This window comes from Arachis hypogaea, chromosome 15, assembly GCF_003086295.3.
Source record: "Arachis hypogaea cultivar Tifrunner chromosome 15, arahy.Tifrunner.gnm2.J5K5, whole genome shotgun sequence".
NCBI classification, from domain to species: Eukaryota; Viridiplantae; Streptophyta; class Magnoliopsida; order Fabales; family Fabaceae; genus Arachis; species Arachis hypogaea.
Window position 1 is genome coordinate 7,398,654 of NC_092050.1, and position 27,287 is coordinate 7,425,940.

General features: G+C 34.6%; 2 protein-coding genes across 2 annotated transcripts; one reads left to right on the plus strand and one right to left on the minus strand.

The window, feature by feature from the left end:
• The first annotated feature begins 3,117 nt into the window (after positions 1-3,117).
• LOC112748428 (suppressor of RPS4-RLD 1) lies at positions 3,118-12,912 on the plus strand. Its single transcript, XM_025796666.3, has 24 exons — positions 3,118-3,429; positions 3,551-3,660; positions 4,003-4,655; positions 4,730-4,774; positions 4,900-5,001; positions 5,092-5,172; positions 5,854-5,920; positions 6,290-6,390; positions 6,511-6,618; positions 6,810-6,880; positions 7,001-7,057; positions 7,824-7,932; positions 8,020-8,100; positions 8,561-8,647; positions 8,920-9,126; positions 9,277-9,608; positions 10,044-10,130; positions 10,217-10,316; positions 11,138-11,229; positions 11,308-11,346; positions 11,445-11,535; positions 11,735-11,832; positions 11,918-12,226; positions 12,572-12,912. Exons 1-23 carry the CDS (start codon positions 3,302-3,304, stop codon positions 12,204-12,206), a joined length of 3,135 nt encoding a protein of 1,044 aa, XP_025652451.1. The 5' UTR covers positions 3,118-3,301; the 3' UTR covers positions 12,207-12,226; positions 12,572-12,912.
• A 1,375-nt stretch (positions 12,913-14,287) lies between these two features.
• LOC112748429 (uncharacterized) lies at positions 14,288-17,317 on the minus strand. Its single transcript, XM_025796668.3, has 2 exons — positions 15,136-17,317; positions 14,288-14,739 (listed from the first exon to the last, which is right to left on the minus strand). Exons 1-2 carry the CDS (start codon positions 16,946-16,948, stop codon positions 14,630-14,632), a joined length of 1,923 nt encoding a protein of 640 aa, XP_025652453.1. The 5' UTR covers positions 16,949-17,317; the 3' UTR covers positions 14,288-14,629.
• Between the last annotated feature and the right edge of the window lie 9,970 nt (positions 17,318-27,287).

The window sequence follows — 27,287 nt, forward strand, 5'->3', positions numbered from 1 at the left end:
CTCAAAGATATTCGTAGTCATATACCCGAATCTCTTACCTTCGTCCAGATGCTGAGTCCACTGCGCATGCTTAATCCGATTAGCCCAGTCACACATTGTAGGGTCTTCGGATTGGAGAATGTCAAACCAGTAGTCATACTCGACCTCAGTCTTGGCATAAGTAGCATTCACTAGAAACCTCCGTGCATCCTTGTCCTTAAAACTCGGGGCAAAATTCGCCGCCACGTGACGGTTAAAAAATGCCCGGTATGCATTAGGTGGAAGCCAACCACCATCAAGAGCCTCTAATGTAGCCTTGATCCCGTTGTGCCTATCCGATATGACTAGAATGTCCGGTTGAGGCGTTATGTGCTACCGAATGTGAGATAGAAAGAATGACCACGAATCTGCATTCTCACCGTCCACAAGTGTGAATGCAATAGGACTGATATTGGAATTGCCGTCCTGAGCAATCGCGACGAGCAGTGTATCCTCGTATTTGTCGTACAAGAGGGTCCCGTCGACACTAACCAACGACTTACAATGCTGGAAGTCCTCGATACATGGTGGGAATGTCCGAAAAAGCCGATAGAAATAACCTGATGACTCATCGACTTGCCCACCAACTCACACAAGACTCATCCTCAACACTGCGAAACTACCTGGCATCATGATCTGCACACCCAGTACCCATCGCGGCAAATCATGATATGACTCTTTCCAAACTTCGTAAATCTATTCCACGGCCTCCTGCTTAGCCAACCAAACCCTCCTATAAGTCGGTCTAAAACCAAAATGTGCCTCTGTCACATTCTGCAATACCTTGATTGACACAGCGGCATCAATTTTAATCATAGGCAGTATGAAGGCTGATATCACATGATAATAAAGCATTATGTGATCACTAGATATCAATGTGACCATACAAGTATGAGGTCCATTGTACCATTTTACCTCCAAAATACCTCTGTGCTGGCGGAGACTGATCCGAATCAACCATGTGCACCCGTTGTCGAACTCCTTGCGCTTTCCATAGTACTTGCGATGATCGGATTTCAACACTTCATACTCAACCCCACGACGGATGCTATAAGTCTTCATGCTTAAGACTACCTCCTCTTTATCATGAAACTGCTGACCAATTTGGAAGTCAGCTAGAGCTCCTGCTGTGCCATGGCATTCAAGTCTAAAGTTGAAAAGTCCAAGTCCAAAGTTGAAAAGTGCGATAGGTACTGCTGAGTTCCTGAACGAGATGCTCCACCACCCACAACTAGAGTACTCCTCGATGAGCTCCACATTATCATCATCATCCTGCAGTACATTCTCGACACTATCCGGTGCTCCACCCTCTCCAAAACCCAAACCATAACAGGAGTACCGTTCATCGCAATCGCAAGCTCACCGAAGGGTTGAGTATTACCTATTTTTCTGTCACGATTACAGTTTAGATAAGCTGTGAAGGACGGAGATGCAACCAAAACTGTCTCAGGTGCAATCACTAGCACATATGACGAGGCATCAAGAGGCATTAAACTAGAGTAGGCTGGCATTACTGAGGATTGAGGATTCTGGTTCGAATCTCCTAAACTATAGACCACATCTACAAGCTTAGCCAATAGTTCAGGGGTCTTCACCTCGAGAATCTGACAACGACAATGGAACAGAACTTGCAAATCTTCGTTACTGTCTATGACGAAGGAATCGTACTTCACATCATCGCGCAACACGAAAATTAGAATTCTATAAATAGCTTCTCCACCCGTTTCACGCCATGCAGCCCCAGTTTTTGCATTATAGTATTCTGAAACTTAGTGAAACTCGTCGAAGGTTTGAGAAAATTTAATTCCAAAATACATTTTTTTTCTTAATCGACCCTCTATAGTGCACCAGAAGTCCAGAACAAAAAAACTCTCATCACTAACTATTGTAAGTCCTACTATGATGAGAAATTCACATTCAGCTCGTATTTATATACATTAGTATTATACTAAATCGAATTAATTTAGCTCGATTTATATATATGGGTCACTGCATACTAAATCGAATCTAGTGGATTCGATTTACCACTAGCCACCATTGAGTATAAATCGATTTTGTTACATTCGATCTACTAAGGATTTGTAAATCGAATTGACTTAATTCGAGTTAATAGTGCACCATATAATTCAATTTAGTACAACTTAAGCTAATTTAAATTCAATTTGATTTACATGTAATTTCAGTACACTAACTAATTTGAGTCACGTTAATTCGATTTAGTATTATAAAATCTAATTCGAATTCAATGAATTCGATTTATATAAAAATGTCCATGAAAACATCTATATAACTTTTTTTTTTATTTTCAAAAATTCATGTAAAATTGGGATGTGTTTGGTTTATAAAATCTCATATACCCTATAAAATTATCAACAGAAACTTGAAAAATAAAGAAAGAAAAAAAAAAAGAAGAGCAGCAAAAGCAACACACACATACACTCAAATCATAGCCGATAACGATAACACTGACGCGCTTATTATATAATAAGAAACTGTGTACTAAATTTTAAATCTGAGATACAGACTAAAGTTAATGTTCCTTTCCTCTTTCTTTGCTCCCACAATAGTTAATCCCTTCCTTCTTGTTTGCTTTGCATGGATTCCTACTTCCCAAGTACGCCAAGAAAAGAATCAGAATTCGAACTTCTACTGCAGTTTGTTATGTTTCATTTTCATAAATTTTATTTTTTTAAACGGTATAACATACAAAATATGTCTTTTATTATCAATAATAACTATTGAAATTTTCATTATAAATTAAATTAAATTTGCACGATGTTATAAAATTCAGTCATCAAAATTAAACTTTTATAATTTTTTTTTTTTGGTAACAAACTCATATAAATTTTAAAAGTAGACTTTATCACCGAACTTTTCTTTCCAAAAGTGCAGGACAATAATGGTTCCTATTGATCTTGTATTTTTTGCTACATAATTTTGTTGGGTCTATGATAAAAAACTTAACCCAAGGCCGAACCCAAAGGTCCATTGCATTGGGCCGATACTATATTCGAGACACGTGTATGTCAGATGTTGTGCCACTTCATCACTAATTCCAATTTCCAACAATAACCCCATGTTTCCATTCTAGTGCACCCTAGTTCGTTTGCCCCTCTCCTTCCTCCTACCTTCCAAATATGGTCGCATTCCCCATTTTGCCCTCAAATCATCCTTTTGCTTTTTAGAACCCCGTTGAAAGCATTGAAGCAGGCCAACAGAGACAAAGCACAACTCAACACTCGAACTTGAACCAAAAATTCCCCTCTGATCTCTGGCTTCAGCCATGGCTACTTCTGCTGCTACCTCTCAGCGAACCGAGCTAGCCAAGCACTGCAGCTCCAAGGACTGGTCCAAAGCCATTCGAATCCTCGATTCTCTTGTTTCTCAGAACGCTTCAATCCAAGACATATGGTAACCATATCATACTTTCCTCCATGATTTCCGTTTTCCTCATCGTGATTACTTCTCCTGAACGTTAATGTGAATCTCTATTATGATGCTTCTTTTTTTTTTTTCCTTTTTCTTTTTCCAGGAACAGAGCTTTCTGTTATAGCCAATTGGAGCTTCACAAGCATGTGATTAAGGATTGCGACCGAGCTCTTCAGCTTGACGATTCGCTTCTTCAAGCTTACATTCTCAAAGGTCTATTTATCCCTTTTATGCCTAATTGAATTCAATTGAACAATTTCTACTTCCTTTTAACTGTTCTTGTTTGTCTAGTCTGTGCTGTAGTTCCAGGGGAAAAAGGGACTTGATTTGAGTTCGCTTTACAATTGAGGTGGTTGATGAGAATATTGAATAATTAAAAATGGATAATAACCTTGTTCGGATTTGTCAGCAATTCAGCATGTTATGATGATGGATTTGTTCGTTCTTATATTTCTATTTCTGTAGATTACCATGTCTTTTTTAATTTTAAGTAAAGAGAAAGAAAGAGATGTCTTATCTTTGAAGTCAATGGTGTTACTTTATTCTGTCATGTAGGTCGAGCGCTTTCTGCATTGGGAAGGAAAGCAGATGCTTTATTAGTATGGGAGCAAGGATATGAACAAGCTCAGCATCATTCTTCTGATTTGAGGCAGTTGCTAGAAATTGAAGAGCTTTTGACGACAGCAAAACAAGGAAATGAAAATGTGTCGCACGAAGCCCATGGGTCGATCACGCCGCAATCAGAATCAGATTCTTTGAGTAATGGGAACTTGATTGAAAATAAAAATCAGGATAACTTGGGGGCTGAAGATGAATCATGCACCAACAATGGTGATAAATCTGTGATCTTGATGAAGTCTGCTGATAAATTTGACTCAGAGAGTGAATTAAATGGTGAAGATAGAGAGTCTAACAAATTTGATGGCCAAGTGAGCGGAAGCCCTGATGTAATTGATAAATTGAGTTATAACTCTGAATCATGTAATGACTCCAGTGATGCGTCAGAATCATGCGAAAAGGTGTTTACCAATAGTGGTGAGTCTAGCGAGTCAGTTAATGTCGCTGAAATTCTTACAAAGTCGAGCAATAAGTTTGCTTTTACCCATGAAAAACATGAAGGGAGGAAAAATAAGAAGTTCTGTGTTGCTCGGGTTCCAAAGACAAAGTCTATAAGCGTAGATTTTCGGCTGTCACGCGGAATAGCAGAGGTTTGTTTAAGCAGTTGCTTTATGGCTTTTTTCATGTGTTTAAGAGCATATGTGACATTTTAATTGCTTTGCAGGTTAATGAAGGAAACTATGGTCATGCCATTTCTATTTTTGATCAGGTGCAATTTTGTCCTCCTCAGTGATACTTGTGGTTTTTAACTTTTATGCATTTGTTATTTTATCTTTCTTTTCGTTCTCTATTATCAAATGACAAACTGTAGCCTTGTCTCAATCATATACACAGATACTGAATGAGGACCCTGCATATCCCGAGGCTTTGATAGGGAGAGGGACTGCATATGCATTCAAGAGAGAACTTGATTCTGCCATAGCTGATTTTACAAAGGTGATGATAATGTGAATGGACACTGTCTGAAAGGTGATATTTTGGGTTATTTCTCTGTTTTTAAGCACTTTACATTTTTGTATATGTTAGGCTATACAGTTTAATCCATCAGCTGGTGAGGCATGGAAAAGGAGAGGTCAGGCGCGGGCAGCCTTGGGGGAGTTTGTTGAGGTAAGGCTTCCGTACCCAATCTCAGTATTTATCTAATATTCAAAAGTGTAACCGCAGTCTCATTTCCAGTTGAAATGTTATAATTATTATTATTATTATTATTATTATTATTATTATTATTGAGATATCCTCCTAAACCATCCTGATATTATCCTCATAATTTCGTAGTGAGGAAGATATTGAGTACTTCTAACGTTTTCAAGATATTAAATGTATTTAACATTTTACCTTGTTTAGAAATTAGGAAGATAATTAGGATGACATTTAGAAGGGTTTATCACTACTCAATAAAATTGTTCGGTATTTTAGTTGAGGCCAGATTCATGTGAAGTGGGCCATTAGTCATATTATATATGAAATAGTCTAATTCTTTTAGGGGGGGAAAAGAAAGAAAATAGAAAAAAAAAACAAGGGTTTTGGTTTTTGTTATGTGTGAATTTTCTTCTTTTAACAAAATATTTGGGTTTTTATTGGTTAGGCATTGCCACTAAAAGATATAGGCTTTAGTTGAATGCCTAAACAGTAAAGAGTTTATTGTCTTGGTTCGAAACCAACCTAATGTTGTCATTAAGAGTCCTGTGGTCTCCTTTATCATTATGGAGTCGTGATATTAGAGTATCTAACTTTATAATTTTATTGCAGAGATTACAATTAATAATTTTGCACTGTTTTGAATGTCAGGCCATTGAAGATTTAACTAGGGCATTAGAGTTTGAATCCAACTCAGCAGATATTTTACACGAGAGAGGTATCTTTTCTGACGCTAGAGTCTTTTCATTTTATTATTAGGTAACTAATTGATCATTAAACATGAAATAATAAATAATGCTTCCTAATGTAGTTGCATATGTATCTCGTACCAGCCGCAGTTCTAGACAGACGATTTTAGTTATATGTGAAATAAGTCTGCAGTCTATATCTTGTGTTTTGTTGATACACTTTTAGGGAGTTTGCTTTCAAATAAATGTGGCTAAACTGTTGAACTTTCTCTTTCCTTCTTTGTTATCGTTGGGCTGCAAGAGAGAGAGAGAGAGAGAAAGAAAGAGAGGGGGGGGGGGGGGTTATCGAGTACCTATTTAGATATTATAATTTATGTTTTTTCATCAAATTAATGCAGGAATTGTCAATTTCAAGTTTAAAGAGTTTAATGCTGCAGTTGAAGACCTTTCAGCATGTGTGCAGCTTGATTGCGATAATAAGTCTGCCTACACATATTTGGTGGGTCCCATGTCTTCAATTATGATGTTCATTAATTATGAACTTTTGATATTGGTTTCTGGTCTTTAGTCTAGGAATGTGGCTTCATGCTTTTGCTAAACTTTACATAAACTTTCACAGGGTTTAGCGTTATCTTCAATTGGCGAATATAAGAAAGCCGAGGAAGCACATCTAAAAGCACTTCAACTTGACAGACATTTCCTTGAAGCATGGGCACACCTGACTCAGGTATCTCAGCGTTTCTGCACTGATAGTTTGTTGGCACATTACAGGTTTTTCAGTATTAGATTTATCAGTATTTGATTATAGCTATTAAGTATGGAACACCTTTTCTGGTATTTTCTTTTCACTTTTATGCTTAAAGCTACTTTGCTAGATGATACTGGCAGCTAGTTATCCTGACCTTCGCTTTTTGGCAGTTCTACCAAGAATTATCAAAGCCAGCTAAAGCTCAGGAATGTCTAAGTCAGGTGGTCCAAATTGATGGGAGGTAATTGTTGTGAATTAAAGTAGTACTCGGTATCATTGTTTTATTTGATCAGTCACACCTGATATTGTTGCTACCTGTTGGCTTTTTATTTGAGACTGATTGCTCAAGTTTTCGAATTAGGTTTGCTAGAGCTTATCATCTGCGTGGCCTTCTATTCCATGCAATGGGAGAGCATAGGTATTTATGCAACCTTACCTGCTGTTTAATTGGAATTGATTCCTTATAGACTTGATTGTTTTTGCTGCATGCATTCTAGAGTCTTACTGATTGAGGCTATGAATACTAGTAGAGTTCTTGTAAGGGCACTAGTTTAAGCATGATTTTTTTTTTTCTTTTTTTTTACTGGAAAGCTAAACTTTTGATCTTTTCTATGCGTCAAATGCATTGAGAATGCTGAAAGTTAACCCTAATAGTACTAAAAGTTTAAGTTGTAGTGTGCAGTATAGAAGCAAATTTTCTGGTAGAAGTGGTAGCATCATCAAACTTTCTAGGGTGGGAGAAATTAAGAATAGTGTTTTTTAGAGGCCATGGAGTGCTCATGGGGCAACAACCTCGATTTCTTGCCGTTTTCATGTAAACTATGTTGATTGAAACAGCATCACATGGGATTATCGTTGCATAGTTGATAAGTTTTGGTTGGTATTACAGAACCAAAACTTCCAAACATAGATTAGTATGCCTAGAGTCTCAGCATATAGTTGCACAATAGCTATTATTCATTTGACTTCTAAGATTGTAGAGATAATTGTCTATGGATTATGTATGGAAACTGGTGAAATTGTAATGATTTTTTTATGGCTTTTACTTTTTAGTAGCACTTACAAATACATGCAAATTGCCAGATATTTCACACCAAGAGTTGGTGTTAAAATATTTTGATTTGGAACTTTATGTTCTACAAGTTGATTTTGTTTCTTACTTACATTGGATTTTACTGTGACAGGAAAGCTATCAAGGATTTGACAATGGGGCTGACCATTGATGGTGCCAACATTGAGTGTTTGTATTTACGAGCTTCATGCTACCATGCTGTTGGACAGTACAAAGAGGCGGTATGATTTCAATTCAACTATAATCTATTTGAGAAGAATGCATGTTCAAAGTCATCCGGCTACAGAAATATTTTTTAATGGTCACAGATCAAGGATTATGATGCTGCACTGGATTTGGAATTGGACTCAATGGATAAGTTTGTGCTCCAATGCCTAGCCTTTTATCAGGTTTGTTACATTGTGAAATAGTATATTTCTAAAATATCTGCTTTTCATTTCCTATTTTAAAAGTACATTCCTTTATTGATTAATCTACTAAGTTGGGAGCAGTAGTAAATTTCCAGAGTCAATGTTAGGTTAGAGTAGAGAGATTATAGCTTTCCAATATGCAGACTTAGGGCATGCCAACGTGAACATGCAAATCTGTTGGCATTTTCTAATACTCTTCTGCTTTAGTTCTTCATCTTGCCTAGTTATCATTATTAATTGAGAGGCACTTACAGGACCTGCATTCCGTTGGTTAAACTATATATGTTTACTACTTTTGTACATTCTCTTATTGCATTATGACATTCTACAGATGGCCATCGGTGGTGTTGTGACAGTTAACATGATACTTTGAAGTTTTATGCACTATGATCCTAGTTCCTTGATGTGCTTTCGTTACTCTATTTTTTTGCTTTTTCAGAAAGAGATTGCTCTTTACACAGCCTCAAAGTTTAGTAGTGAGTTTTGCTGGTTTGATATTGATGGGGATATTGATCCACTTTTTAAGGTAAAAGTTATGGATGTTATTCCACCTTTCTTTGTATTTTTTTCTTCTTTAACCAGCCAAATGTATTATGTTTACTTGTGTGAACTGAACAATTTGGAATTATGGGATTGTAGCAACCTGAATGTTTGAAATAAATAATATTGCTTGTTTGTATTATAACCTAAAAGTTTTCTTTAGGGTTCAGAAGCATAGAATTTTTTTGTTACAGGTGTGCTTTGTAAAGTTTGGGTTCACATTGATGTACTATTTATTAATGTCTGAATTATATTCAGGAATACTGGTGCAAGAGATTGCATCCGAAGAATGTATGTGAAAAGGTTTACAGGCAACCTCCTTTGCGCGAGTCTTTACGAAAGGGAAAGCTTAAAAAACAAGAATTAGCTCTTACAAAACAGAAGATTACCCTTATACAGGCTGCAGATTCCATTGGCAAGAAAATCCAGTATGATTGTCCTGGTTTCCTACCTAATAGACGTCAGGTAAATGGTTGTAGCTTACACACTTAGACATTTACATATATTGTCATTATTTTTCCTGTTTGTGGTTTTCCAATCAACAAATTGTTAATCTTGTATTGCTGTTGATATTTTCATCTTTCATCATGATATTAATATTTTCTTATTTATCAGCATCGAATGGCAGGATTTGCTGCTATTGAAATTGCACAAAAGGTTTCCAAGGCTTGGCGTTTACTGAAAGCAGAATTGAAGGGCTCTAATAAAAGCAACTCAAGGTATGGCAAAAGGGCCAGGAGAAGGGAAAGACTTAACATGCCAAGTCAGAATAGAGGAGGTGCAGGCTGTAGCACAAGTACTGCCGTGGAAACATCCTCTTCTTATGGCATTGTAGATGATAGATCATCCAGCCGTTCCATGTCATGGCAAGATGTTTACACATTAGCTGTTAGATGGAGACAGATCTCTGAGCCTTGTGACCCAGTTGTGTGGGTGAACAAGCTAAGGTATTGCATCCTTGTGCCAAGTATTCTAGCAGACTATATTATCTCTCACTGCTTAATCCTAGATGAGTATTTTTCTCGTAATCTTACATTTTTAGTTATCTTTCAACTATTCGTAGATTCTCATTTATCTGCACGGCCTCTGATCTGTGCTATAAATTGATCTGATTTTTCTAGCTGCATGACACAGCTACCATGTGGCTGCCAAATGGGCTACCTGCCTACCTACCTGTCTGTTTAAGCCCTCCCTTAATAGGCCACAGGTTAAATAGTTAGGCCAAAATGATCCACCATTTAGATGGGCTGTAAAATTAGCAGCCCAAATCACCTGATTATAGGTTCTTCAATGATTAATCATAAAATAATAAAATATCAAGGCCCTGTAGTTTAACCAAATTCAGATTTTGTTGAATTTGAGTATGTTTCTTTGTACTGCAGTGAAGAGTTCAATTCTGGATTTGGTTCTCACACACCTATGATTCTGGGACAAGCAAAAGTTGTTCGATACTTTCCTAACTATGAAAGGCAAGCACCTCCGGGGACCCTCTTTTCTCTTCTCCTTATATCAACAAACTGGCTTGGGAAATACTCATTCTTAATGAATGCCACAGGACCTTAGATATTTCAAAGACTGTCATCAAAGAGAGAACATATGTCTACAGCAAAACAGACCAGATCATTCATCTCTTGAAAGATGGGAAATTAGAAGAAGTGAGTTGCTTATTGTTGATTTTCATGCGTTTTGCCCTTTTTCTCTTGCCATATATATATATATATATATATATATTAACTCTGCCATGATTTGTAACTTCAAGTGGTCAGCTTTAGAAAACTTTTGCTTGGCTCACAGTAGTATATGCCTCTTTGACTGTTGGGTGATACACGAAATTTTCAGTTCTGAATATAAATTTTAGCATTACTTAAAAAGGGTTAAACTGTTTTGATGATAGGTAGCACTTCTTGAATCTTACACATCAATTTAGATAAACTATTGTCAGTGACAAACTGTCCTGAATAATTAAGTTGTTAACATGAATAGTTTTGTATCTCTTGAATTCCTCCTTAGTTCTTAAACATGAGCCCTTTGGGCTTGAAGAATTAAGTATGGAGAATGCACAAATCTATTCTTACCATATGTTGTTGAAATCTAGGTTTTTATTTTTGAAGAATGAGGGAGGCAAAGATTTAGCTTATGAACACATTTACTCGTCTAGATCTGTCACCATCCCAGAAAGCAATCATCCCAAAAGTTGAAGCTACTACTAGAAAGCACATGAATAGTTTACTTTGCTTAATTCACACATAGAAATAGCACTTCCCTTCCAAATATAATTGGATATAACTGCTAAACATTTTTTAAATAATTATTGTGATGAACTAATATAAATGCATCAGTACTCGCCTTCTCTTGCTTGTCATTGTTGACAACTATTAACAATGATGTCTGCTTGATGTTACATGGCATTTTGTTTTTAATAGTATTTCTGTAATCTTGTTTTTTTTTTTTTTTTAATGGAAACTTTTATGTGCAGGTCATTCATGCAAAATCTTGCTCTGATCTTTATAATATTGTCGGTGAGGATTTCTGGTCAGCTACTTGGTGCAACAGTACTGCATTTGAAGGGTAAGTTGTATACTGCATAAATCTGAGGATAATAAAATGTTTTCACGCACTTATTTCTGGATGTTGATGTGCTTTCAGGAAACAACTCGAAGGGACAAGGATAACTCTTCTAAAAATGTAAGCTAGATACAAGTTTTGAGAAAATGATTGTCTTCTTTGTTGCTTTAGTTTTTCCGGACATCATATTGTCAGAATTGATGGTTTTTCTTTTTCAGGGGAGAACATGGTTTTGACTTTTCAATTAGAACACCTTGTACACCAGCAAGATGGGAAGATTATGATGCAGAAATGGCAATGGCATGGGAAGTATGTGACACCAAAACCTTCTGTTGGATTGTTTACCTGATAGATGTTCCTCTAGATCTTTACCATGGATGTCACCTGCATTTATCATTGAATTGTGATTGATGATTGTACGAAGGCATCTTTTTGCTTTTATTTATCATTCAAGTTACTCATTGGATTGTGAATTTACCTTGTCGCATGTTGGGATGTTGTGTATCAGACCCTCTGTAATGCTTACTGTGGTGAAAACTATGGGTCTACTGATTTTGACGCACTTGAAAACGTGAGAGATGCAATCTTAAGGATGACATATTACTGGTACAGCATTATCTAAATGTGTAGGTTGTCTTTGTTTCTTACTTAGGTCATATCCATATATCCACCTATCTGCATTCCTTTTCAGGTATAACTTTATGCCACTCTCCAGAGGATCTGCTGCAGTTGGACTAGTGGTTATGCTGGGTTTGTTACTTGCGGCCAATATGGAGTTTACGGGAAGCCTTCCACAGGGTTTACAGGTCGATTGGGAAGCTATTTTGAATTTGGATCCAGACTCCTTCGTGGACTCTGTCAAAAGTTGGCTGTACCCATCCTTGAAGGTGAATACCTCATGGAAAGACTATCCTGATGTTGCATCCACTTTTTCAACAACAGGATCTGTTGTTGCTGCCTTGAGCTCTTCTGATGATTGAACTTCTTGAGATATTACCTGGTGAGTCAACTGCATATTAAGATATACTCCATTTCTGTTTACTTTTTGGTGAAATTGTATTTCCCGTTCTGTTTATCACTTCTAGTGAAAGAATAGTGGTTTATATTAGATAAGGATTCTCTCTTGTTTAAAATGAGTGTTCATATCTCTAACCCAAAAAAAAAAAAAAATGAAAAAAAGAAAAGCAAAGCAAATCAATGGTGAAATGTGAATGCTACAAGATCATGTTTATTTGGAATGAGAGGATTCAAATCTGTTTATATTTAAATACCCAATCCAAATGTGAATGGTTCAATTTTATATGTTTGCAAAAGCTAATTCAATATATTGATCTGAATGTTGTAGGTCTATTTTAAGGTTGCGGATAATTATATTGCTGCTGGTCTCGTCATAAGCTGTTGCTGCTGAGAAGTATTAGGTCATTGACCTTCTTCTTGAGCCTTAAATTAAATCTGTACGCAGGCTTGTTATTGTAATAATGTGTTTCCGATTGTACAGAAATGTAACATAACTACATAAGGAAGTAGATGACTAAATTACTATTTATCTTGGTTACTTCAATAATATCTACTTTCTCGCCATCCCGGCTTTTGAAAGAGAAGAGAGACGAAACGGTGGGTGCTGTATGTATACTTGTATTTTATTTGTTGTAAAAATTGTTTGTAGTGAAATTATTTTTCCCCATATTTGAAACGTTGTTGTATTAGTAGGCCCAACCTTACTTACCTTACCTCTTGGTAATTTTTTTTATTGGTCTTATAACACCGTGAACGATTGGGATGTTTAACCTAACCAATATTTAAAGCTTCCAGGTTCTGACAAAAAAAAAAAAAAAAGATTCCAGGTAGAATTAGGTGCATCAATCCAACCTTGATGCTTTTTTGAAAAATTATGTATTCCGAAAGAAGCATGGTATACCGTATACCACAATAAATATTTTGTAGGAAAATGCCTTGCACTAGAAGATCTCCAATCTCTTTTTCTTTCTGTTTTCTTACTCATTTAGGAGACTGCCGTGTTCTTCTGGGATATTTGAGATATGAAAAATCTAAGGGATCGGCACTTTTGATCAAAATCTAGCTAGTATTTAGCCAGTAGTGTGGGAATGGAAAAATGGCGAATGAAAAGTGGGATTTTGCAGTTGGGAGAAGTGTGTGTTGGAGGGAGGGGGTTAAGAAAATGTGAGTAGGAGTGTATGCATTCGGGTTTTTTTTTAAGGCTGATGTACAAAAATATCAATGCTGGCTCGTTGATGGCCCAAAATTATAAAATGTAAAAAGAAAGAAGGGTGTATGCAAACAAGGTTGTATATAGTACATTTTTTTTATAAAAATATTATTTGTACGTTAAAATAGGCTACTAAAATCAACCACTAATGTATTTGTATATAAATATATATGTAGTTTTGTATCGTACCCTAGGAACTTATCGACTTATATCAAACCAACTCTTATCGTACCCTTGGAAAATTCAAACTTGCAGTCAAACGAATACTTATCACGTAAACGTCACACTCCGAGAATCTCGGCCGAAGCCGAGATTCACTCAAACCAACTCCTAAGCAGTCCAAACCCTAAGTTTATAAAAACGGTAGCAACATCAGTAAGTACACAAAAGTAATAACTCACAGAACAATAACTCGATCACACACACAAGCTTTAAGAAATATTTTTAACTGACTTGGGCGTCGGAGTCATTTTTGCAGGTACCATGCTCGGGTTCACGTTCGAGGCAAATACTCCAAGTAATAGACGAGGTCACCTCCTCTAGAACCGATGTATAGTATGGAGAAGAGTATCCTTGCCAGAACAAGTTTAATTTATTTTCAATGTATATTTGTATTTCAATATATATTTTATATTGGTGGGTAATTTTGGTACGCTTGTAATATTACTTTTTTTTTTTAATACCAAAATAAATATCGTACACTTTTTATTTTTACTTTATCATTGTGATTAAGGATTAATACTATTGATCAAAAAATTATTAATGGTATTAGTCTTTTCGTAAATTAGATGTCACATGTCATTTAATTTCGTAATATTAATTTAAACAGAACTAGCCCAAGTTATTTCACATAAATTTTTCATAACGGTAATAACTTACATTTTTAGCATTTAAAGTAAAAAATTGTTTAACAAGAATAAAAAAAATTCCTCAGAAAGTTCTTTTCATATATTAAATGTAACAAAAAAAAAGTCACCAAAAAAATGTAACAAAAAAAAATTATTTAGCATGCATAGCAATTTAATGCTTGGCATTGCCAGCTAACCCTGAAGTTCATAATGCTTTACTCGCCAAATGTAAATAAACCTCAGTCTTGTATGGTGCTCCTTCTCCGATATGCTTCACTTTTCTGTAGTCTCGCCCTCTTGGATTATGTGCTGGCTTCTACACACATTTTCATTTTTCACCCACTACTTTTCTCCTCGGATTTGCCCTTCTCAACTCTCTTCTGTTTAGCCGCACTCGTCTCCCAATCAAAGGTTCTCCTCCATTATTGTTAGACGTAACTTGAAATTAAATTAAAGCACACGTTAAGAACTTATGTTTGAGGATATTCCATGCATTTAATTTACCAAACCACATATACATACATACAAATTAAAGTTACTATTAGGAAACTAATGGCCTAAGTGTACAATGTGTACAATGAGCTAAATCTTATAATAAACATTTCATGTCATAAAACTACTCATCCTAAAAGCATAACTTAATAGGACAATGTAACACTAATGGTCATATTTCTAATACTTTCTAAACCTCCATTATAATTGTACACTTAGGCCATTACCTCCCTATACTTAAATCCATGCCTATAAAAATTTGCTATTCACTTGCATGAAATAATAATTTACAGTAAACTTAAATTTCTAGAAAATCAAGCATTCTAGAAGACAGAAACTCACCTTTAATTTTTCTCCACGTAGTAGTCTTCTTCTTCATCAAGTTGGTAGCATCGCATTTATCTCTGCGCCGCCTTGACTTTTCCGAATAAGCAAAGAGCCACGTGGCGTTCATCTGCTTGTTAACCATACGAGCCACATAGTACGGAATCTTGAACTTGAAACCCTTTCTCTTCCGATCAGTCTCACCAAAACGGTTACTAATGAACATCAAGCAATCCATCAAGCTCTCTTTGGAGAGCCCTTTCATGTCATAAGCCTGTGCTCTTCTCCACAAGCTCTTCCCATGAAGACACGTGGCAGTTCCATAACCATTATTCGATAAGCACAGAGCTCGACTTGCATCGCTCACTGCAGATTCTGCATCTCCAATAACCAAATGACACTGTGCTCTATTGCTATGAAGCACCACTCTCTCTCTCTTTCTCTTCAACGGACACAAATCCAAAGCCTTTGAATACTTCATGGCAGCCATTTCCATGTTCCCTAACCAAAACTCATTGTTTCCTTCTTGTTTCAAAGCACAAGCCATGGCTTCTTTTTCTCTGATCTCTTGCTCAGTCATTAGACTCTCTCTCTTCACTCTATCCACCTTCAAATCCCATAACTCTTCCAACGTTCTCTTGGTCCTTTCGCTCTTCAAATTCAACGACCTGAAAAACTTGATCTTGTGGTAATCCTGTAATAGGGTCTGTGTGATTGTTTGTCCTAAGCTTTTGAGCTCAACCAAATCAACAAGAACCGGAACTACAATATCCATGACCTTATATCTTGTGAATGGATCCTTAAGAAGTTGCAAAAGGCTTTCAATGGCCAACTTTTGTCTATCATCCGAGGATCTTGAAATATTACAAAGATTCACTATCACTTCTTTCAAATCCGCTATGCTTTCTCTACCTATTTTGGTATGACAAAGAGTTCTTACAAGTCCTAATCCCGCAGGTGAAGTTGGATTCGCTAAACCACCCCACATCCCACACAATTCCTTCAAGAACTGCTTCTTCTTGCAGATCAATCCCACAGATCTTTCTCTCCATGCAAAGCAATCAAGAAGATAGAGAGACCAGCACTGAAGCTGGTTGGCCCATTCTTCCGCCTTTCTATTCTCTAGTTCCAACCCTCTCTGCCCTCTCGTCAGCAAGTTCCTTTGGTACTCTAATCTCTCTGATTCCTTCAAAGAAACAAACTTCTCATAAACAGTGTCGAGGCACGTAGAAGCTATGTCAATGGCTGCTTCTATGATTTCAGCTTCGTGTTCCGCTACGGCTTCAAAAGTTGCTTCATGGCTTGCGAGGTGGCCAAGTGCACGAAGTGCAACTCTCTGCTCAACCCAACTTATTTTCCCAATAAATAGTTCGATTAGTGGCTTAACCACGTTGGATTTAACTGCTTTATCCGCAAGCTTAACTTCATTCATGGCGTAGGAACCAATGATATGTGCTGCATAGTAAGGGATATACATATTCTGGTCCCTAAGAAGCCAATCTTTGTAGCTGACACTTTTTTGAATCAATTTGGCCATGCATCTGAATATGCCAAGGGAAGGAAACTCTGGATCGTTTGGTTTAGTGACAGCAATTTTCCAGAGCCCATTTAAAGCTAGGATGTGTTCTTGGTCGTCTAAGTGAGGCATTTGTTTGAAGTAGCGAGAGATTTTGGCTCTTCTGAGAGTAGGAACTGTTTCAGACACGATGCAGAAGAAACAAGAACAGGAACAGTAGTTGTCGTTGGTGCATGTTGGCGTAGCAGGTATCAAGTTATGTTTTGTCTTCTTTGTGGTTGAATAATTTTGTGGGAGTTGGTATTCCATATCCATGGTGAGAAATTTGATGGGGTCTTTAATTTTTTTTTTTTATGTGTTGTAATATTTAGATTGAATATATATTGGTTGGAGTTAGTAGTAGTAGTTGTGGCGCACCTAGTTGCTCGTGACAAGATAATAAGTTAAGTTGTGTGTATCACATGTAATATGGTACAGAAAATGCAATGAGTATGATAAGTGACTTTGTTTTCAATACATCGGATTATGGGAAGAATCATTGCTTCAAAGTACAAACAACGGAGGGGAATTGTTGAAGACAATTCAACGGCATTACTTTAAGGCAGCTAGGAATCTAATAATGATATTTTTTACTTAATAGTTATTTTGCACTACTTAAATTGAAAAACTGATTTAAAAAAAAAAACAAAATAACAATAGGAAAATTAACTTTCTATTTTATCTAGAAACAAAAATAGCTTATTCCAAACCAATGATAACTCAAATGGCATAATTTCTCCGTACTTACTTAATTCTAAAACAAAGTATAAAGCTAAAGTTTATATTTCTATTTGATCTTTGCACAATAATGGACTAATACCAGAACAATCTCTATCATTATAAATCGATTACAAAATATACAATTTTTTTTTAATAAATTTAAGTTATAAATCGATTAAAAAAGAATAAAACATAACTATAAAGAGAATAGAGAAAATTAGGCTTTCTTAAGTTCAATAAACAAATATTATTGTTTGGAATTTAAATTGACTTGAGTATTAAAGTTTTTTTTGCAGTTACAAAATGATGACTTTTACAAATTTTCTTGCATCTCTTGTTTGGTGTCTTTGGATATATGTGTTCACTTAAGAAAATTACTATTGCATTAAACATCTCACCCAAAATATATAGAAATGCTAATAAGTTGCTATTTATATCAAATTTGACATTTGTTGGACAAAATAAAGCTAATAGATGAACTGTTAGAGGGTTTAGTGAACAAATAAAGCATGTCATATCAGCTAAATCTTCTTCCTTCATCAACTGTTGACCAAAAATACCGGATGGACCACGAATCTACTATACTTAAAGAAACATAGACATTATCAATCACCTTGAAACGGATCGCCACAAAAGCTGTGTAAGAAAATTAAGAACACTCATTTAAAAAGTAAAAGAAGGAATAGATGAGAGACATATATACAAGCGCTATTGATGACTAAGATCTCTTGGGAATTAAGCATAAGCGCTGTGGGTGAGTTTTTTAAAAAAAAAATATTTTTTTAAATAAAAAATTATGTTTAGATATGTCATGCAGGGATAGAATAAGGAAAGATTTAGATTCAACTCTAATTCTACTTGCGCATTGAGATTTTTATATAAATTCAACCCTACAATTAAGTGCGCCAGTTAATATGATTTTTATATAAATTCAATCCGAACTCTACCCATTTTTAACCTTCGAGTATTTGATTTTATCCGCCAGTTACTAAAAAAAATGCAATATTGTTATATAACTTAAGGATAATTTAAAATAGAACTGATTTTTATGTAAAAAAAAATATATATTAAATTATCAATTAATGATTTTTTCTTAATAACTAAGAATTTTTTGCATTTAATGAGAGATCTTTGGTTTAACATCCATTTAAAAGTTAAAACATATTTTTATATAAGTATATAAAATATACACATATAGAGTGTGTGGGTTGGTCGAATAGTATCTGCACCCTACTCTATCCGCTGCGGATCAGATTGGCAACCCTACCCGATCGGGTTGGAAACTTGCGAGTACGGTACATATTGTCACTTTTAATCTCATGTAAAAATATTTTTTTATCTATTAATTATATTTAGTTACAATAATATAAACATATGAAAAATATCCAACATAAATGGTATTTAAAAAAATATATTTTTTTTTATTTTTGCTATTAAAAAATTATCAAATACATTAAAAAAAATCTTTTTTCAATTAACTTAATAGAAACCCAAACATGCACTCAATCAATGCCACTGCATATATATTCAAACTATCCCCTGCTGAAAGTATGATGAAATCATCCAGTTTCCAACTCAAAAAGTGATCAAATCAAATATAAAATATAGTGCAAGTACAAGAAGGGTTGGTCTCAAGAAAATGCGGCTATCACCATATATGCTTGTTCTTTAAAATTTAAATTAAATCATTTGCAGCTCCTTTATAATTAACCATGTGATTACAGCCTATGGGGGACTTGGAAAAGAATCAACACACGAGTTCGTTTATTGGCATGTGTCCCTATAAACATAGATATTGATGAAGAACAAGGTTGCTGCCCCTTGCCTAGTTGAGTTTATTGCTAGGCGTGCACATCTATCATAGATTTGTGCGCACGTGATCTAGAACTCTGAACAGTGAACACCAGCTTCATGTGATTCAAGAAAACCCTAGTTTCACATAACTTACTTCAAAAGTGTTCTGGAGAAATCTAAACTTCAAAGCTCTGCAAACGAAAACAATTTAGTAACGGATTTTTTTCTAGTGAGAGATAATAGAAGATGAGTTTAAATAGTTAAAAATTATTTTATTTAATATTTATTAATTTTTTTAAAATAATTATGTTATTTTATATATAATAAATATATAATTATAGATGTTATGTTAAATAAAATAGTTTTAATTATTGTCTCTTTTAACATTATTGTTTTGCAATCATATTTACATCTTTCGAGGAAAAGGCAATTTAATACTTGTTAGGAATGGTATCATATGAATATTAGACTATTAGTGGTTCATCTTATTAAGTTTCTTTAGTTAAACAAGCACGGAAATAAAATGAGTATGTAGTAGTGTTAGACTTAGATAGAGAATATAATATTCAATAAAGATTGTAAGCTAATTAACTTTTATAATTAATTTTCAGTTAAATTTTTTCTCCTTTTAAAATTGTTTTCTTTTATATAAAAAAATTAATTATAAATTTAATTATTTGTATAAAATATATATTTATATAAAAGTATATAATAATTAATTTTTAATATACTCGTAATGTTTTTTAATTTCTTGTGTTGAATGGTTTTGGAGGGGATTATGTGTTATGGTCTTATGGATTAGACTAATAGCTCTTTGGGAGTTGATTTATAAAATCCTCCAATTATCTCTCAACTCTACCGATGCTAGCTGAGCCCAATATTTGGGGGGAGGAAAAGATTTTTGGTCAATGAGGCTTTCTTTAGGGCTTACTTTTTGGACAAACTCCATAGTCTCTTATCTGGAGCATAAGCTTAAAACGTATTCCAATTCCTAGAAATTGCATATCTCCCCATCTTCACTTCAAACGTTTAGAGTTCAAATTTTAAAAATTGTAATTGAGAAAAAAAAATATGATAAAATGTATAAAGAATGTGTGGGTATATTGTGTACCTAAGATTAAGAATTATCCAATTTATTGGGATACTTAAGATTAGGAGTTGTCCAATCCACTGAAAAAAAAAAAAAAGGCGTATTCCAGGTTTTTAAAACAAATCAAAAGGCTATTCCTTTATAGACCAAAACAAATGATCAAATATGATTGAGTGGTTAAATATGTTATCTTTTTTGTTTGAAATATATATATTATATTCAGATTCAAATTTTGATAATAATCAAATAGTAGATAAAATATTTAAATATGTATGTATAAGTATGTAATATCTAATGATGGTAATCAGTGGCTAAAAGAATGGGGTTGAATCTTAGTCCCTCTTTTGCTGAGAATTACTTTCTATCTTTTAAGATAGTTTCAGGAGATATTTCTGTTTTTGTCTCGTAATCGGTTAGGAGATATTTTTTAATTTTGTCTCCTACGCAACAGAATTAGAAATGGAGTAGAAGAGAAAAAAAGAATCATACCCAGAAGTATCCTGGTTCAGCTGCTAAGTGTAATGCAGCCTACATCCAATCTCCATCATAACAGTGACGGAATTTTACTATAATCAACTGATTACATACACCAATTCTTCCCTAGGAACTACCCATTCCTATTCGGGACAAGTCCAAAATCTATCCCAAAACTGAACTTGACTTGGTCACCTACCAAGCTTTCAACCGCAAAGTGCTAACCCAACTTGCAAGGGAATCCCACAGGATCATGAAACACAACACAGATGTACAAAGAAATTCTTAGACATCTATTGGTTTTTTCTTTAATTTTGCACTCTCTATCTTTTTTCTCTCACTGGTTTTTTCTTACAAACCTCACTCTATTTGCCTTTTTCACCATGAGACTCAAACAGACAAAACTAAAAAAAAGAGAACAAAATATAACACATTGAAAGAGAATAACTTTTGTTAGTTTAAGGTAACTATGAGCAGGGACAAACCGAGGTGGTAGAGAGAGGGGGCACTTGCCCCCACAAATATTTTATAAAGTAATATATATATATATATATATATATATATATATATATATATATATATATATATTTATCTTTTTATTAGATTATGTTTTTTTTTAAAAAAAATAAATTAATCAACAAATAATTATAATTAACTTCACTACACTGGAAAATTAGTTAATAATCATGTTGAAACTTAATTTTAAAATTAAATGTAACTTTAGTTATTAGTAATATTTTTTAAATATTAGTTAACACTAAAAACATACTATTTATATATTAATATTTTTTATTAAAATAATCTTTTTTATAATAATTATTTTAATTAAAAATTTTATTTGTACTGTAAATATTATAAGAAATAAATATCATAATTAAATAAAAAATAATAAATAGTTAAATAATTATTTAAGAATATATATATAAAAATAACATTTAATTTTGTTAAAAATAAAGAGAGAATAATTATAAATTATCTTTTCGCCATAATTTAAATTAATATATTGTTTACGAGTTAATTAATTTATGTATGTATATATGTATATATTGATGTATATTTTTAATTTATATATATATATATATATATATTTTAAATTATAAATATATTTTTATTTAAATTTTATCTTTATATATTTTTGCCTCCACCAATCAATTTTTTTGGGTCTGTCACTGGCTATGAAAACTCTGTGCTTACTCTCCTTATTTCAGCCCTAGGCCGTTCACTCTTATTATAGAAGGGGAAGCTTCCAAGATTGAAACCGGTTCAACCAAACCACCAACATCTTTTTCAATAATCAAAACCGGTTCAGACAGAAAGAAGAGAGAGGAAAATCGAAAGCAAAACCAACATGCAAGTACTGCTCTCATCCCTTCTCATCAAGCTTCATCAATCTGAGCCTTCCATCTTGACTTTGTCCCCAAGAAAGATTTATGACCCTTGATGAACTCTTAATCCTTAACAGCTCCATCTGTTCCATTTTTGCTTCTTCCTCCACGTAGCTCCAGAAGCTACCTCCTGTGATGGATGAACAAAAGTGGAAACGAGGTTCACCTCAGGGATCTTTTTCTCTGACCGAAACGGATTGCTTCTCCTTTTGGCATGGAGATCTTGAAGCTTCTTCTTCACATCTTCCATTTTGTGGCAAAAATCTCAGCCACGCCGTGCTGTAGATCTTCTTTTCTCAAAGGCCATCACCCTACCCTTTTGCTTCTTTCTAGCTCCTCTTATGATTTCTCTTATAACTTTTACCTTCTTCTTTTCTGTTGACATAACCGAAGAAGAGAGAGAGAGAGAGAGGAGAGAGAAAAAAGGAACTTTGGAAGCAATGAATGAATTAAAATGAGTTATTTCCACTTTCATTCTCCTATGCATAGTAACGTGTGAAGCATTAAAAATAATCAAATCAATTTTGAATTTTCTCTTTCATGTTACCAATACAGGTTAATTTTTTTGGATATTGGATAAAAATTGGTGTAATTCTTTAATATTGGAAGTTATGGTGTTTTACAAAATTCTGGGAGCTATAAAATTCGTAGAGTGCGAATTGCCAAATCAATTTATTTTTAATTTATAAAGACAATACACAGACTGCGTATTGTATTATTTTAATATTAAATTACAATACGCAGTCTGCGTATTGTAAATACACAATTTGCGTATTGTCAGTACAATACGTGTTCTGTGTATTGTGTTTGCCCAGAACAGCGCCCCCATAACACTGTAAAACTATATTTTTTGTAACATTAACGTAAAACTCATTTCCCTCTTTCATATTAAAATAAAAAATCCACCAATACATGCAATTAAACCAAATTAATTAAACTTTGAATTCCATCACCCATGGAGAAAGGTAACCGTAGAAAGCATGCTTCCAATTCCTTTCTTTCTTCTTTAATTTCGGACCAACATTTGTTGGATCAAAAGAAATTTATTTTGGACTTCCCATTAGTTTTTTACCCATCATTATATTGGGCTTAAATTTTCTTTTAGCCCAATAATAAAATCTGCACATTTTAACAAAATTGTTAAACAACCAATTGATAATTAAGTTAATAATAACTAAAAATTAAATTAATAATTTTATAAATAATATTTTTAGCAATGTTTGATCATCACAATAATTTGAAGTTTTTCAAACTCAACCTCTAAAATTGAGAACTATTTAATCTATCAAAAAAAATTGAAGAGTTAAAAGGGAGCTACCAAGAAAAAAGATAATATGGGATGAAGATAGTTGTCCCAACCTAATATTTTCAGTTTTCTATGCTTTTAATATTTTCAGATACTTGCCTACATAAATTAAAAGTTTAGAACCATTGCAAGTTACACTTTTACCCGTCAATCGAGTATGTTGCTATCATTTTTTTTTTCTTTATAAAGAATTTTTTGGGAGAAACTAAGTGGAGGTTGTAAATGGAATCGAGGTTGTAAATACAGGCTTAATACAGCCATTCTATATGAAACCCTGAAAGTTAAATAACTAATTTATAGAAAGTATAAATAAAAATAGTCAATTGTTTCCGCCGCTTATATATAATACAAATTTAGAGAACTAATTATAACATAAGTCAATTTAAATTAATTTTTTATATTTTTAATTTAAAAATTTAAAAAAATAAGATAATAAATTTTTTTTATATCAGACTTTCTATTTTTCAACTAATTAACTATATTTTCAATTAATTTTCTAGTAAAATTGTATAATAAAATAAAACAAAATTAATATTATCGTGCATGGACACACAGACTCTTAATTAAAAATTGAACGATTTAAAAAAATAATTGTTAGATAAATAATAAAAAATTTGAACAATGTGAACAACAAATTGATTTTTTGATTCATCGAAGACTTAAAAAAACACTCCAATCAAGTAACAAAAAAATCTTTTTATATTACCTTTTTAAATTTTTAATCATTTGTTGCTCCTGTTTCTCCTAAAAATCCTATCAATACCATTGTTGTCCAATTAGCCCTCCATTGAATTTGTAACAAGAATAACCATTCTTTTGTATGTAAAATAAAATATAATAATAGATTTACAACAAGAACAATCATTCCTTTTGTATTTAAAATAAACACTCGCATACAAATAAAATTTTCAATAAATACTTTGTAAAAAATTTACGCCTCTACAACATTGCCATTTGAGTGAATATAATGATCACTAATGTAGGAAGATGGACTGTAGAATCTTCTTCACCGATTGAGGAATAACAGAACAAAAACTAACGTATACAAACCCAAACACGTTAATGAAGGTGTCCGGTGAAACAACGACTGCGATGAGCAGGGCTGGTGGTCGAAGGAGCAACGGCGACAAGAGATCGGAGGCGACGATGGTACGGTGTCCGTGGTTAGAGAGATCGACGCCGGTGAGGGGTTAGTTGGGTGAACAACGACGACGCTGAAAAGGATGGAAAAAAAGCTAATGTGGCGGGAATGGGAAACGACGGTGTTCTTGTAAATCTCATCGATGGTCTCCAACGACGACGATAAGTAATGGTCGTGGAGATGAGAGGAATTAGCGCAGACCTTAAAATTGTGGTTATAGTAGAATTAGAAGTAACCATTTATAGTATGAATATATTTAGGTACTAATTCTAATTTTTTAAATTTTAAAATCTGTTAATAATTATTTAATTAATTAAAATCTAAATTTTAGTTTTAATTTTATCTTCTTTTTTAACCATTATTCACCGAGTAAATCCCCAAAATGGTCTCTTAGATTAGGCCCGTGCACCAATGTTGCTCTCAGTTTCTAATTGCTTTAAATGCACCCTCCAATTTGAGCTCCGTGTGAAATCCTGGTCCTTCCACCCGATTCCGGCATGACTCAGCAGCCGGAGCACTGAGCTGGCGATTCCACCTCCACGTAGGACGCCTTAAACGGCTAGCTGATGTGGAATATGATAAAAAAATTTCCAAATTAGTCCCTGGCACCAATTATAAACTCTAACGTAGTTCTTCATTCTTCCTCTATGAATTAGTTCGTCGTCCAGTTAAAGCTCTTCGGCTTCTACCCTCTGCTTGGTCTGGCTATTGTTCAATTTTGTCCTGTTATTCTTCTTCTTCCTCCTCTCCCACCATGAGTGACCGTCATGCTTCTGGAAGGTCGAATCGCTCCTCTGCGACCGGAAACTGGAAAAGGAACAATGTGCGTAGCCGGCGTTCAGCAATTCCAGAGTGGTGCGGTTGTGGGTGCAGGCCTGTCCTTCGGTGGTCAAGGACGGAGACTCATCCTAATAAGCCGTTCTTCGGGTGTCCCAATTATAATGTGAGTGCATTTACTAGCTAAAATTTCAAGTGTTGGTTATTTGAGGTAGTTGTTTGATAAGGTTGATGCATATTTGCAGACTAGTGGAATGAATTGGTGTGGGTTATTTGTCTGGACAGATTCTGTACAGGATGAGGTACTGGTGAAGTCTGATGAAGAAGATGAGCATGGTGGGATGAAGATGAACATTGCATGGAAGGTGGGTAAACTGGAAACAGATGTGAGAAATGTAAAACTGATGGTCCAAGTGCTTGGTTTAGGGGTATTCGTGTTATTTGTGTTTGTGTTGATGTTACTGTTGAAGGTTTGATTAGGCTTAAAACTGAAGTACAGAACCACGATGTTAGTGTAATCCATTTTATAAACAATGTAATTGATATTAGATTAGTTTTTGATATATTGAATGATTGTGTTGTTTGGTGGGTTGTTCCTATGGTTTTATTTTTGTAAACAGAATTGAATACCCAATTATGTTATGGATAAGCAACAATAGCGAAAGCTAACATAAGGCATAATTCATAACTGAATGACAATAACACTAGTTCATATAAACTTCTGCAATAATGCAGTGATCACAAGAACAAGCAAAAAAATACTGAGCATTGTTTCAGCTATATTCCAGCAACTTAATTAGCATTTAAAAGTTGTAGAGGTGTCTATGAATCACCATGACCAAACAAAAAAGACAAAGATAATTGTTTCACAAAACACACAAACTTTCAGAGTTTCAACCTAAAGCTATGGACATAATCACTTCTTTCTTGGCGGTTTAAACCCTGGGGTAGGCACAAACTTGAGGAAGTTGGCCAGCTGTGCTGTAGTTGCTGCACTAGCTCCCTCCATTGGATTTAATGATGTAGAGCCAATTGGAGTAGGTAACCTTCTTCTAAGTGGCAGTTTTCCAGGTCTTGTAGGTGTCTTCCTCTTTTGTTGGTGCTCCTGCAATGCAGACAGTAATAAGGCCTAGAAAAATAAGATGAACGCCAAATAATAAAAATACATTACATGAAACATTATTGTACACAATACCTTTTGGGAGTCTTCTGCTTCAGAGTATGAGGGCTGAGACAGATCAATCTCAGCCTGCTGAGTATCCACTTCCACAAGAGGGGCAGGATTAGGGGCAGATGCAGTAGCAGTAGCAGATGCTGTTGCAGTTCCCGATCCTGTTGCAGTAGCAGAGGCACTTGCAGCTTGAGTTGCATTAGAAGTAGTTGTTGTAGCCGACGCAGAGGCAGTTGCAGTGACATTCTGAGCAGCAGCCTTAGGGTCCTTAGCAGCAATCCCGCAGCTTTGGCGGTAGCAGCAGCAGCTTCAGCAGCCTTGTTCTTCTCACACCCTCTTTTTATATGACCTTTCTGCAAGCAATACTTGCAAGTGAATGGTCGTAGCTGTCTCTTCACAGTGGTGGTTGGCTTTGATTTCTTGTTAGACTGACCTCCTTCATCTGCATCCTTCCTCCTCTTAGTTTGGAGCTGTCTCGGTTTCTTCTTAACTAATGGTGTCAATGATCTATTGTTCTCAGATCTTTTTCATAATTGTTGGCCAGGTAAAGGGTTTATGTGGTGGGAGTAAGTGGCTTTGTACGACTCTATTGTCAAGAGCTTGTGGCAGAAATCCTCTAGCCACTTGTTCACTCTAGTAATAGTAGCACAGGCGTGAACACATGGGATTCCTGCAACAGCATAAACAGTAATAACGATTTGGTGAATAATTAATTCGGGTCATTAGGCAAACTACTTAAATAATTAATTAACACTTA